This window comes from Pelophylax lessonae (assembly GCF_965119305.1).
Source record: "Pelophylax lessonae genome assembly, chromosome: 4".
NCBI classification, from domain to species: Eukaryota; Metazoa; Chordata; class Amphibia; order Anura; family Ranidae; genus Pelophylax; species Pelophylax lessonae.
In genome coordinates, this window is record NC_138771.1 from 579,022,885 (window position 1) to 579,036,692 (window position 13,808).

Genomic DNA, 13,808 nt, shown 5'->3' on the forward strand with positions numbered 1-13,808 from the left:
AAGTGGTGTTGCTGTGATCGTCAGGAGCAGGAGAATTTTTGGGGGTTTTTTTTAAGTTGCAATGGTTTTTATTGAGTTTTGTGAGAAAAAGAGTTTACAGCGCACAAAAGAGCCAACATGGCTCAACCATATTCTTTAAAGACCTTAAACTGCACGGAATACATAAAATACAGCGGTGCCAATTCAGAAAGTCACAATAGCAAAAATGAGAAACCAACAAATCAGTACAAGACATTGTATGCTCAGGCTAGTCATCCAGCAAATGAAGCGAAAATATAGAGACAGCGCCCCCTCCATATTACACTAAAGGGCAGGCGGTCCGGGCCCGAACCCCCCCCCCGGCGCCCCTACGGGAACATACTGCGCCCCTGGGGGAGGACGGCCCCCGACCCCAGTACCAAGCCCTCAACTAGTGGGGGGCGTAGCCTGTCATCCGTGCATCAGAAAGTACCAAAGGAAGAAAAGAAGAAACAGAGGGAACAGAATAAGACCAGGGAGAAAAGAGGAAACAGCAGAGGAGGGTAGCAGGAGTGGGAAAGTGGGAAAAGGATAGAAACAACAACGGCTGGTGAGAAAATAGAGGGTCGACACCCAGGTCCCGCTCACCCCTAAGGGGGAAGTTTCCCCAACATCACGTCCAAAGCGACCGAGGCGCCCGACCACCCCTATGAGGGGCCCGCCAGGTACCTTATCCAGGGGTCCCATGTTTTGTCAAACATACTCATCCTGTCATTCAACAACGCCACCATCCGTTCGTTTATCATGATCCAGGTCAGTTTGGCTTTTAAAAGCTCAAATGGCACCACTGGGGTCCGCCACGAGCGGGCTATGGCTATTTTGGCGGCCGTAAACACGAAAGCGATAAGGCGCTTAGCGGGTTTAGATGCCCCCTCCACCGGTTTACCCAAAAGAGCATTTAGGGGATCCTTTATCAAGTTGACTTGGGTCAAAGAGTAAACAAAATTGTAGACTCGGATCCAAAAGCGTCGGACTTTTGAGCAAGTCCACCATGTATGGAGTTGGGGTTTTTTTTTTTAATGGAAAGGTATGGTAATAGCAAGAAGTTATACAGCTAAATTAAAAAAAAATATATATATATATATGCTATTTTGGGCCAGGTTTCCCCGGATGATAAAAAAATAAACAAGAGATTTTCATTACCATTTTGTTTAAACCTTTTGTTTAAATTTTGGACAAAGTATGGAATAATTCAAACTCCTGGCAGATTTTTCTTCCATCTGTGTCTCATCAGGAGATTCCCCTTCACTTCCTGTCTTACATAACCGGAAGTAAGAAGAATTCTGTCCAAAGTAAGGAAAACCCCCTTTTAGTTGTCACTGGATTTATTCCCCTTTTGTAAAATCTCACCTCTATACTTTCTCTGGGGACGATGAAAAATCTTGGATTATCCATCCCTTTCAGTCCTGATCACAAAACAAGCACATATCTCTAATAGGGACACTGACAGCATTAAATAAAATGACTAGGGTTCTAACCTCTCAACGCTCCATCCAAAACTAAAAAATATACTTTTAAGACAGTATGTTAGGACATGCTTTTCCTTTTTCTGTTTTTATTATTATTTATTTATTTTTTTTATTAAGATGAAGTTCCCCCTATAAAAAACAAATCTGCCATGCTTAACCCAACCATAAATAGCAAAATGGGTGTTTCTGCGCTAAAAAAGTGATGAATCAACCTATGATAAATAAATAATAAGTGAAAAAAGCAGCTAACACAAAATCAACAGACAGTGATCAATAATGCAATAGACGACATCTTTTGATGACGAAACGTTGGCGACTCCAGACGTAACGTCCACACGCCCCCTTACCGAGCCGGCCTTTTGCTGTTTGTCTATGCTGATTGGATACACGCGGGACGCCGCGGTCGGATCTTCAGCTGTTATGTCTATGTGCCTGCTTATGTCCATACCATTGTGAGTAGTATTTTAATAAATTGTATATATGTGTTTTACGGGATTACACTATGGTCCTTTGTTTCATTTTCCTCCATACACCTATTTGATTATAACGGAGTGATTAAGAGGATTTGACTGCTTCCATGGTGTTACCTACTTTCCCTTAGATCCATTGAATCTAGTGAAAACCTCTTTGCTGGGCGAGGCTTTCTCATTCATTTGAGTAGCCATGGTGTTCTGGTAAGCTGCTCTTATTATTTGTGCACCGAGGTGTCCCCATCCTACACATTCCTTGGGTGTCACAGGAAGGAGTGTTTTTCACAACATTTTCACTTGGATTTGTTTGGACTTATACCACTTTTCTTATTGGTTGAGACTTTATTCACCATAATTCCCTTGGATTTTTTCTTACACTGTTTGAAGGATGATGCTTCATCAGTATTATATTCAATTATATTACGTTTAGCGCTACACTTTTTTATCATTATTAACCTAACCATAACCTTGACCCACTCTTGCCTTATCAGTTGCCAAAAGTACACTGTGAACCAAGATCTCAGCACCAATAACCACTAGTTCTTAAACTGATCTGGAATGATGTCCTTTTACAGCGTGTTGTTTATAGCTGATTTGAAAACCCATAAAACCAATGTGGATTTCAGAATGCAGGTAGATGTTTTTCCATGCCACACCTTTCCTCTAAACCTCTGCAGACGGAAGTGGGATCCTGTCCAGTTGGCCATTATATTTGGATACTACCCACACCGCTATTATATGTGGATTTTTAAAGATCCTGGAATAAAAAATCATATTTATTTCTTTTGAAATTAAATTTCAGGAATACTTTACTTTATGGTTTGATCAAATCTAGCATTTTAGACCTGCAATTGTCACACCATACTAAAAATACATTTTGGCAGAACCACCACCTCTGATTAATATGAACCTGTACTCTCCTTAAAGCTCGTACGGTGACCTTTATCTAAATCTGTGGTTTAAAAGGTGCCTGTAAATGCAATTTGACATCTTATGAAGAGCATGAGTTGTCATGGTACCTTGTGCAAATCTCGACTACCTACTGTGCTAAGAGCTTGCTTGGTAGCCGTGATCCTTCCTTTTAATACAAAACTGTGATTGGCTGCTTCACTGACCAGTAGTGCAAAGTAGTGGGCCTGGGTCCAAAATCTTGACCATAAAAGCTGCTCAAGACTTGCATAATTGCATACCCCAAGTTTTGTGACTCCTGGGGCACCCTGGAAGTCATTTGATGCTGGCTATAGAAACTGAAAGGTGTTTTCCTACATTTTCAGCTGCCGGTTTACTTGTTTTAAAGGATTACGCCACCAATATATGATGATTGATTTAGTTAAAGTTGGGGAATGGTGAACTGAGTTGACACCTAGCTTTATAAATACCTTTAATGCCCACACATTGAGATTCTCCTACAATAATCCTTGTTTTTGGATTCAATCCACTTTTGCCTTTAGCCTGTTCCTGCAATGTGTGAGCGTTCCAATCCGTCTTTTCTTGTTCCAGCACATGCTGGTAAATTCTCCATAATCCTTATCCTAAGTTCTATTAAAAGGGATTCAGGAGATAGCAACTCCCTGTCTTGTTGGTGAAGGATTCTGTTTCCATTTGTAAATTTAGCTGAACAAAGCTTGCTTCACCAGTAAAATACCACTCCGCAGCCGTTTTGACTTCTCTATAGTATCCAGCGGTCAGCACATCCTTTGTGCACTTCTCAATAAGATCAGAACTCCAGCATACACAACTCTTTTCCAAGAGTCCATGTTACCAGTGGAACACCCTACCCCTTTGTCACTAGTGAGATCTGCACCCCAGTGCACACAACTAACTTCATTCCATGTCTGCATGTCAGCACGTCTCTCAATATCGATATCTCCAGAGAGATTTGCACTTCAGTATACATTGCTAATTTCCCAGTATCCATCACACCAGCAAGATCTGTACCTCATTACACACAGCCCACATCCCAGTACTCGCATGACCAACGAGATCAGTACATCCAAGTTACTTCCTGATCCTCATGTCGCCAAAATGATCTACACAGCTGCACACAGCTCACTACCCAGTATCCATGTCACTGGTGGGATCAAAACACCAACACCCACAGCTCACTCCCCAGTCCATACTACTAGTGATATCTACCCCCAGCACCACAGCTCACTCCCCAGTCCTTACTACAAGTGATATCTACCCTCCAGTAACCACAGCTCACTCCCCAGTCCATACTACAAGTGATATCTACCCTCCAGTACTCACAGCTCACTCCCCAGTTCATACTACTAGTGATAGCTACCCTCCAGTACTCACAGCTCACTCCCCAGTCCATACTACTAGTGATTGTCTACCCTCCAGTAACCACAGCTCACTCCCCAGTCCATACTACTAGTGATATCTACCCCCCAGCACCACAGCTCACTCCCCAGTCTGTACTACTAGTGATATCTACCCTCCAGTAACCACAGCTTACTCCCCAGTCCATACTACTAGTGATATCTACCCTCCAGCACCACAGCTCACTCCCCAGTCCATACTACTAGTGATAGCTACCCTCCAGTACTCACAGCTCACTCCCCAGTCCATACTACTAGTGATGTCTACCCTCCAGTAACCACAGCTCACTCCCCAGTCCATACTACTAGTGATATCTACCCCCCCCCCCAGCACCATAGCTCACTCCACAGTCTGTACTACTAGTAATAGCTACCCTCCAGTACTCACAGCTCACTCCCCAGTCCATACTACTAGTGATATCTACCCCCAGCACCACAGCTCACTCCCCAGTCCTTACTACAAGTGATGTCTACCTTCCAGTAACCACAGCTCACTCCCCAGTCCATACTACAAGTGATATCTACCCTCCAGTAACCACAGCTCACTCCCCAGTCCTTACTACTAGTTATATCTACCCCCCAGCACCACAGCTCACTCCCCAGTCCATACTACTAGTGATATCTACCCTCCAGTACTCACAGCTCACTCCCCAGTCCTTACTACTAGTGATATCTACCCCCCAGCACCACAGCTCATTCCCCAGTCCATACTACTAGTGATATCTACCCCCCCCCCCCCAGCACCATAGCTCACTCCGCAGTCTGTACTACTAGTAATAGCTACCCTCCAGTACTCACAGCTCACTCCCCAGTCCGTACTACTAGTGTTAGCTGCCCGCCAGTACTCACAGCTCACTCCCCAGTCAGAACTACAAGTGATATCTACCCTCCAGCACCCACAGCTCACTTTCCAGTCTGCACTACTAGTGATAATAACAAAAGCAGAGAAGCGCCTTTTAAGTACAGTAAGGCAGTGTATTTTAATAAACCCCACAACGGGGCTACTTACAATAGATGGGTAAAAAACAGGCACATCAATAAGCGTAGGTCCGGAATGCCAGTTAGAGCGGGCTGCGGGAGCTGCTGGTACCACCAGGTGAAATGTGACAGGAGTCCCCGTTTGGAGGAGAATGCCGGCCCAAGTCCTTCCTGAAGTGGTGGAACACAGCCAGGAGCAGGATGACGTGGGCAGGGCTAAGGACCAGAATGCAATGCGTTTCAGGGGCATGCACACTCCCTTTTTAAGCAAATGTCATGCCCCTATGTGGTACAGCGCATGCTCCGAAACGCGTTGCATTCTGGTCCTGAGCCCTGCCCGTGTGATCCTGCTGTGTTCCACACTGTGCTCCACCCACTTCAGTAAAGACTTCGGCCGGCTTTCTCCTCCACACGGGGACTCCTGTCACATTTCACCTGGCGGTACCAGCAGCTCCCGCGGCCTGCTCCAACTGGCATTATGGACCTACACCTATTGACGTGCCTGTTTTTTACCCATATATTGTAAGTAGCCCTGTTGTGGGGTTTATTAAAATACACCATCTTACTGCACTTAGAGGCGCTTCTCTACTTTTGTTTTTGTCTGTATATATATATATGCAGAGTCTGCTAAACTCCACCAAGAAGCCTGCCCTAGTGCCTTGGACATTTTTGGACTTACTATAGACTAATACCTTATAACTACATTTCTTGCATTTTCGGTATTATGACCAAGCCTCTGCACCTATAACCTCCTTTTCTTGTTTGCATACTACTAGTGATATTCTACCCTCCAGTTAATACTACTAGTAATGTCTACCCTCCAGTACCCACAGCTCAACCCCCAGTCTGTACTGCTAGTGAGATCTACCCCCCAGTCTGTACTGCTAGTGAGATCTACCCCCCAGTCTGTACTGCTAGTGATGTCTACCCTCCAGCACCCACTGCTCACCCCCCAGTCTGTACTGCTAGTGATGTCTACCCCCCAGCACCCACAACTCACCCTCAAGTCTGTACTGCTAGTGATGTCTACCCTCCAGCACCCACAGCTCACCCTCAGTCTGTACTGCTAGTGATATCTACCCTCCAGTACCCACAGCTCAAACCCTAGTCTGTACTGCTAGTGAGATCTACCCCCCAGTCTGTACTGCTAGTGAGATCTACCCCCCAGTCTGTACTGCTAGTGATGTCTACCCTCCAGCACCCACTGCTCACCCCCCAGTCTGTACTGCTAGTGATGTCTACCCCCCAGCACCCACAACTCACCCTCAAGTCTGTACTGCTAGTGATGTCTACCCTCCAGCACCCACAGCTCACCCTCAGTCTGTACTGCTAGTGATATCTACCCTCCAGTACCCACAGCTCAAACCCTAGTCTGTACTGCTAGTGATGTCTACCCCCCAGCACCCACAACTCACCCTCAGTCTGTACTGCTAGTGATATCTACCCTCCAGTACCCACAGCTCAAACCCCAGTCTGTACTGCTAGTGATGTCTACCCTCCAGCACCCACAGCTCACCCCCCCCCCCCCCGATGGTTGAACATATCCTGTAACCTGCTCTGATACCCCCATTCCCCAAACAGAAGAACACATCCGGCACCACACTCTGCAATCTTTACCTCTGGTGTATTACTTTTTAATATGTTGCTGAGTGTATGCATTAAAAAAAAATATTTTATACTTTCAAATTGTAAGTCCCACAGTGTTGGTTATGATTGCTACATACTGTACATACATTACTTAGGCAGCCTATAGACAAGTCATTTTAGTTCTTTCCTTTTTTTTTTTTTTTTTTTTTTTTTTTTTTGTGTTAAACCAGCGGTCCCTGCTGAACCGGATGAATTTTGATCCATGTATGGCCAGCTTTACTCCAAATGCCCCTCATACCTTCTCTAAATAAATAAGTAGATTAGATTACTTTAAAATAGGGAAATCTATTATTTCCAGCCCTCCAGAATGACCTGTCCCTTCTATTTCTGAAGCATGTGATGTGTAACTTTCTCCCTGTATGCTGCGTGCTTGCACCATCAGTCGTGTTCTGTCTTTTATGGCAGGGTTAAAAGTGATTGCTAAATGTGAGTAATTCTCAGGTACTTGGCATTTTTTTCCCATGTAAGAAGCAACAAGGAGCCCGTAGGGGTGTTCCCAGATCACCAGAAAACAGACAAAAGGGAGAGGCATAGGCTGGCACCATGCAGTAATGTCGGGATGAAAAATTGAAGAACTTGCTCCTTGTTTGCATCATAAGAACTTGTTATCCCTTATCAGTTGGTTTGAAGTGTACCTTTTCAGCTTATCACCGGTCAACATTGTTTATAGTTGTTATGGGTCAGTGCAATTTCCATTTTATCATTGTTTGAGCTACCTTATTGCTTTATTCGTTCTGGTCTTCAGGAGGATTTCACTGTACATCATTTTAAAAGACTGATTTAAACAATGATTACATGTTTCCTTGTATGAAACACAACATTTAAAAGGGGGAAAGCCCCTCATAATGACATCAGTAGGTGTGCAAACCCACAAAATTGGCACAGAGATTTCATCAAGGGTCCCTGAGACACAGAAGAGACTGTCGGGTGGTTTAAATCTCCAACATTCCCTTTTCCCTGACTTTTATTTGCTGCATGCGTGTTCTGAGTCTTCATTGAAGCCGGGCATAACTAGGCAACTAGCATTTTCAGAAGCAGGCCAGCAGTGGCAGCCTAAAGAATTGCTCTGCGGACAGAGTAGAGGATAGGGTGGAAGGTGTTCTCATTGTGGAGTTGGGAATAAACAAAGCATCCAAGTGCAAAATCTGTAATGCATATTCAATGCAATCTAATTGTATGTCTGGTTTTAGTACAATGTGTAAACATTGGATTTCACAAAGGAATGCTTTTGCATTCATCAGCTGGGATTGTCCATGTATGCAAGCCATGTTTTCTTTTAAGTAATCTGGAACATGTCGAAATCTTGGCTGCAGTGGCCAATAGTCAATTACTTTTCCAGATAATATAATAAACAGACCATTTTAGTTGCTTTATACTTGGAAATACAAATTATCTACACTTGTTATATTGTCTAAGGCTGTAATTGTGTGTCACAGGCTCCTGGAAGCTGACTCCAAGTCACTGCGAAGTGTTACTGGATCCTGCAGGACCAGCGTTACCTCCCCGGGGCCACCACCTTTGGACCAGGACAGCTGGGAGTTATGGGGACGCATTGTCACCCACTGGGAGGAGTGGACCAGGAGAAAGGAGAAGCTGCTGAAGGTCAGTAAGAGGGGCAGGTGGTTGGAGGCTTCAGTTATGTGTGTCTACTCAAGAATTCTGTTCTGCGTTCTGCCTGATGGGTTATACACAATAGCAGAGTAATTGGTTACATCGCAGGCAATCATTAACGTGGATCATTTTAATGCTGGAGACTGGCACGTTGTACACTAACTCCTACTTGTTCTTTGAAGCAGAACTCAATTCAAATATTTAAAGCAAATTTAGTAATTTGTTCATTAAACCAATAAAGATATTTAAACGCCCAACTCCTGTAAACTGACTCCTAGCAATTTTTTTAGATAAACTGTGCCTCCAGCCTGTGAACTAAAAAAAAAAATCAGCTTTGGTTGCAGTTTTTGTCTTCAGTCTAGAGTAGTCCCTTGCAGTACATCTTTTTTTCTCTAGCGCTCATTGACAGACGTAGTCCTCGGTGATACAGCACCTTCGGGTTATGTTGCCTCCACAGGAGCAGGACTAGACAGGAAATTAAAAAGCTCTGGCCACACCCTAGGGGCAGTCCCAGAGGGTATATCCTCTCTCTCTCTGCCTCAGCAAATCAGTTATTTTCTGTCTAGTTAGGAGTAAGGACCTAGATACCTTGCTGGGATCTTAGGTCCTGGCAAGATTTTTTTCTTAAAGGATTTTTTAGACAGCTTTTTTTCTCCAGTGTTTCTGTGAGATCTTCAAGCAAGAAAGCTGAACTGGGCGACGGGCTGGATGTTGAGATCCGGTGGTCACCCCAGTTCAGCCTACGAGCGCGTGCAGGCCATAGCTCCGCGCTGGGTCGGCCGCGACAAAGTCCCATTAAAGGACTGACCCCGCGAGTTAAACGTCTCGCTGAAACGCCAAAGACCATGAGTCACGGCGTCCATATCGGTCGACAGCCCTCCCGCCCCGGTGGAGAGGGGTACTGTCAGGAGTTGGTGCCCGCCTGGTTCCGGTATGGTGAGTAGTATGTTCCCCCTTTTCCCCTGACGGGTCTTGTGGTGAACGCGGGCCCCTCTCTGTATGGTAAGATAGAGTCCCTCTCTATCCTATAAATGACACAGATCCTCCTACTTTGAGTGTGATTTTATGTGCAAAAAGCCAGGAGGCTTGGTTTGGGAGCTAACAATCTAATTGTATACATGTTAAAAAGATTATAATCTGTGGCATTCTGGGAATCTTACGGTGATAAGAATAAGCTACCTACCAGTCAGAAGCCACGGACAAGTAGACTGCCTTCCTAATCAGATCTCCAGCTATTAGCAGGCCTCCCGTATGGCCATGCGGTCCGCCAGGGCCGGTACCGCCAACCACGCCAAATCCCCATGCAGAGAGAGTGTTGTGTGCCCTGCAGCACACTGCTATTCAGTACAGGCCGCCGCCATTTTTTTTGCTGGATCGCACGAGCCGCCATTTTGGCGTAGCCTCGTGTCTCCAGCATGGGGGCGGCCATGTTTGAGGTGATCCAAACACCTCGTGGAGCTAGGGGAGGCGCCGGAAGGCGTGCAGAGGGGCGGAGCCGCCTCCTTTCTTCCTGGGCAGCCAGCCAAAAGACTTCCTGTTTGTCAAGACAGCGCTGTAACCTGTTGCAGTTAAACTCTGAGCATCAAGTGGTGAGCCTGGGGGTCTATCTCTCTCTCTCTCTCGATCGATAGGGATCCCTAGCAGGTAACACTAAGGGGCTTTTTGTGGCGCTGGGGGTCTGAAAAAAAAAAAAAAAAGTTTTTTATTTTTGAATTATATTATCCAGGAAGTGACTGGAATTATCATGGACCCTGCCACACATATTCCCCCACCTGTTTCCCTCGAGGGGGCCACGGGACCCGCCGGTGCACAGAGTGTAGAGTCATTTACAGCAATTTTGGAGTCTATGGTGGCTCGGGTGGAGGCGGCCTGTCAGGGACGGGGGTCAAGGAAGCGACCCCCGCCTACCCCTATACTATCTGACACCTCTGACTCTGATTCAGAGATGGTCACTGCAGTTGCAGGTTCCTCTGCAAGGGCTGTTATCCCAGGTAAAGCCCCCTCAGACAGTGAGGAGGACGCTTCTTCTCCTGCTATAATTCAGGAAGAAGCATTGGTGGACGCACTAGTTGTGGCAGTGCAGGAGACCTTAAAACTTGAGGCTTTACTGGCAGAGGCAACTGAAACAGAGATTCCTTTTGGTACTAATAAGCCCATCAAAACGGTGAAGGTTTTTCCTGTACCCAAATGTTTCGGTAATCAGATTAAAGGAGAATGGGAGCATTCTAAACGTACCTTTACTATTTCCAAGCGTATTGCTAGACGCTATCCGTTTGAGGAATCCATCATTAAGAAATGGACGGTACCACCAGTGGTGGATCCACCTATTTCCAGGCTGAATAAAGCCACGGTTATCCCAGTGGAGGACACTTCGTCCTTTAAGGATCCGGTGGATCGAAAGATGGAAGCAGAGTCCCGCACCATCTTCTCTCTGATAGGGTCAGCATTTAGACCAGTAATTGTTATTGGTCTAGTTTCCCAGACACTTACGGAATGGGCGAAAATGGTACGCCAAGACCTTAGGGGAAAAGATATTCCCCAGGAGACATCTGATTTGATGGAACAGATTATACAAGGGCTACAGTTTATCTGTGACGCAGCCTTGGATACTACTCCCTTATTAGGGCATGCATCTATGTCAGCGGTGATCCTCAGACGTGTGCTGTGGTTAAAATGCTGGTCAGCTGACCTAGGTTCAAAAAAGACCTTGACAAATCTCCCTTTTCAGGGGAATCGTCTATTTGGGGCCAACATAGATGAAATCATTAAGGATGCCACTGGGGGCAAGAGCACTTTTTTGCCACAGGCTGCTAAAGCTAAGGGACCTCGCAACAAGCGAGGACCTTTCTTTACCGCCCATAAAGGGCGCCCGGCTGGTACTAGCGGGAAAGGCAAGACTCCTCCAGGAGGGTTCAAGAAGGGCTGGTCGGACAAGCAGAGGACCAACCCAGCCAAACCCGAAGCAAAGGAGTACACAGCCTGAAGGTGCGCCCCCACCCGGTTTCAGGGTGGGGGGACGTTTTCACCGGTATTCAGGACATTAGATCGAGCTTCAACCACTACTACCGGTGCGATTCTTCCCTTCCAACATTTAAGTACTACAGGAAGCGGTAGTTTCCGTTCCCTGAATAGATCTTTTCCTTTACCTTTTCCTAAGTTTAGTCCCTATACCTCACAGGAATCGGATCTGGTTGACCAGATAGGCCAAGTAGCCTCTAGTCGGGTGACTTCGGTCCCTGAAGTTCAACCAGAAAAGATCACCCTTCCTGATAACAATCAGGTATCTGATAAATGTGTGGGAACAGAAAACGACCAGACTTTCTCGGATGGTCGGGGCCAGATACCTCTAGGGACGCCTGGTTCAGATTCTATCAGCGCCAGTGGTCCTAGAAATTCTAGGCTGGCCTCCTCAAGCCGGCCTGGCCGACTTGGACATGCTAGTCGCAGACGTTCCGTGGGAACTTCGTCTCAGGGAGTGTCTGTGGTCTCAAGGACCAATTTACCATCATGCTTTACAGTCGCTGGGTTTAATGGCCTGGCCATTGAGACCCAAGTACTGAAGGACAGAGGTTTGTCTACTTCAGTCATTCCTACCCTTATTAAAGCAAGGAAAGCGACTTCCAGCAAGGTCTATTATCACACATGGAAGACTTATATTGCGTGGTGCGAATCTTTAGGATTTCCTCCACGTACCTATTCGGTGACTCGAATATTGGCCTTTTTGCAACAAGGGGTTGAGCAGAAGCTAGCCTTGAGCACCATCAAGGGTCAAGTTTCAGCATTAGCAATCTTCTTTCAGAAACCTTTAGCTACCAAGTCCTTGGTGCGGAATTTCATCCAGGGGGTGCGGCACCTGGCTCCTCCAGTCCGCGCGCCCTTACCGCCCTGGGATCTTAATTTGGTTTTGTCGGTTCTACAGAAACCTCCCTTTGAAAACATCAGGGAGATTCCCTTGCTTACTTTATCCCAGAAGGTGGCCTTCTTGGTGGCTATTACTTCTGCTCGCAGGGTGTCAGAACTGGCTGCATTATCATGCCAGTCCCCATACCTAGTGATTCATAGGGATAAGGTAGTACTTCATCCTAAGCCATCTTTTCTTCCTAAGGTGGTTTCAGATTTTCATCTGAATGAAGATATTGTACTACCTTCCTTGTGTCCTCAGCCCAAGCATCATCGGGAACATGCGTTGCATTCCTTAGATGTGGTTCGGGCAATCAGGGTATACCTGAAAGCTACGGAATCATTCCGTCAGACGGATTCACTTTTTGTGATCACGGATGGCCCCAGTAAGGGTTTGCCTGCATCTGCCGCGACCATTGCCAAATGGATTAGACAAACGGTGGTACAGGCTTATTCTATTAAGGGTCAGAGTCCTCCGTTCCCTGTTAGGGCGCACTCCACTCGAGCGCTCAGTACTTCCTGGGCCTTTCGCCATCAGGCGTCAGTGGTCCAGGTATGTAAGGCGGCCACCTGGTCGTCGGTACATACCTTTACAAAATTCTATAAAATTGATGTGACGGCATCGGCGGATGCCTCATTTGGCCGCAAGGTTTTGCAGGCCGCAATTTGAGGAGACCAGTGGTCTACCTCGAGGGTTTTTTTTTCTGTTTGAAAAAAAAAAAAAAAAATTTTTCTCTTTTTTGTTGAGTCTCATCATTAAGGATGAGCATTGTAAACTTCTAGTTGGCACCGGTTGGGCCTTCTAGATTGGGATTTGATTTCATTTTCCCACCCCTCATTTGTGATACTGCTCTGGGACGTCCCGAAGGTGGTGTATCACCGAGGACTACGTCTGTCAATGAGCTAGAGAAAAATGGATTTTTGTAAAATCTTACCGTAAAATCCTTTTCTCTTAGCTCATTGACAGACGTAGTCCCCGCCCCTCTGTTTTTGAGTTGGGTTGGGTTAAAATCTCTAAAGACTGCTTTTTCACATAACTGATTTGCTGAGGCAGAGAGAGAGAGGATATACCCTCTGGGACTGCCCCTAGGGTGTGGCCAGAGCTTTTTAATTTCCTGTCTAGTCCTGCTCCTGTGGAGGCAACATAACCCGAAGGTGGTGTATCACCGAGGACTACGTCTGTCAATGAGCTAAGAGAAAAGGATTTTACGGTAAGATTTTACAAAAATCCATTTTTTACCACAAGGTGTCCTCATTTGTTTGGCATAAAGCGGTGTTCCAGCATTGGCCAGTTCATCACCTTTACCCTCAGCTTCTTTAGCAAGGCATTGGTAGTCTTGGAGGTGTGTTTGAGGTCGTTGTCATGTTGAAATATTGCCCTGTGGCCCAGT

The 13,808-nt window shown here is 46.0% G+C and overlaps 1 protein-coding gene across 1 annotated transcript in view; it reads left to right on the forward strand.

The window, feature by feature from the left end:
• EVI5L (ecotropic viral integration site 5 like) overlaps positions 1–13,808 on the forward strand; it is a 147,270-nt gene that overhangs the window by 30,034 nt on the left and 103,428 nt on the right. Inside the window, exon 3 of the mRNA XM_082253297.1 lies at positions 8,343–8,508. Coding sequence (XP_082109423.1) covers positions 8,343–8,508 — 166 coding nt within the window. The remainder of the gene's footprint in view (positions 1–8,342; positions 8,509–13,808) is intronic.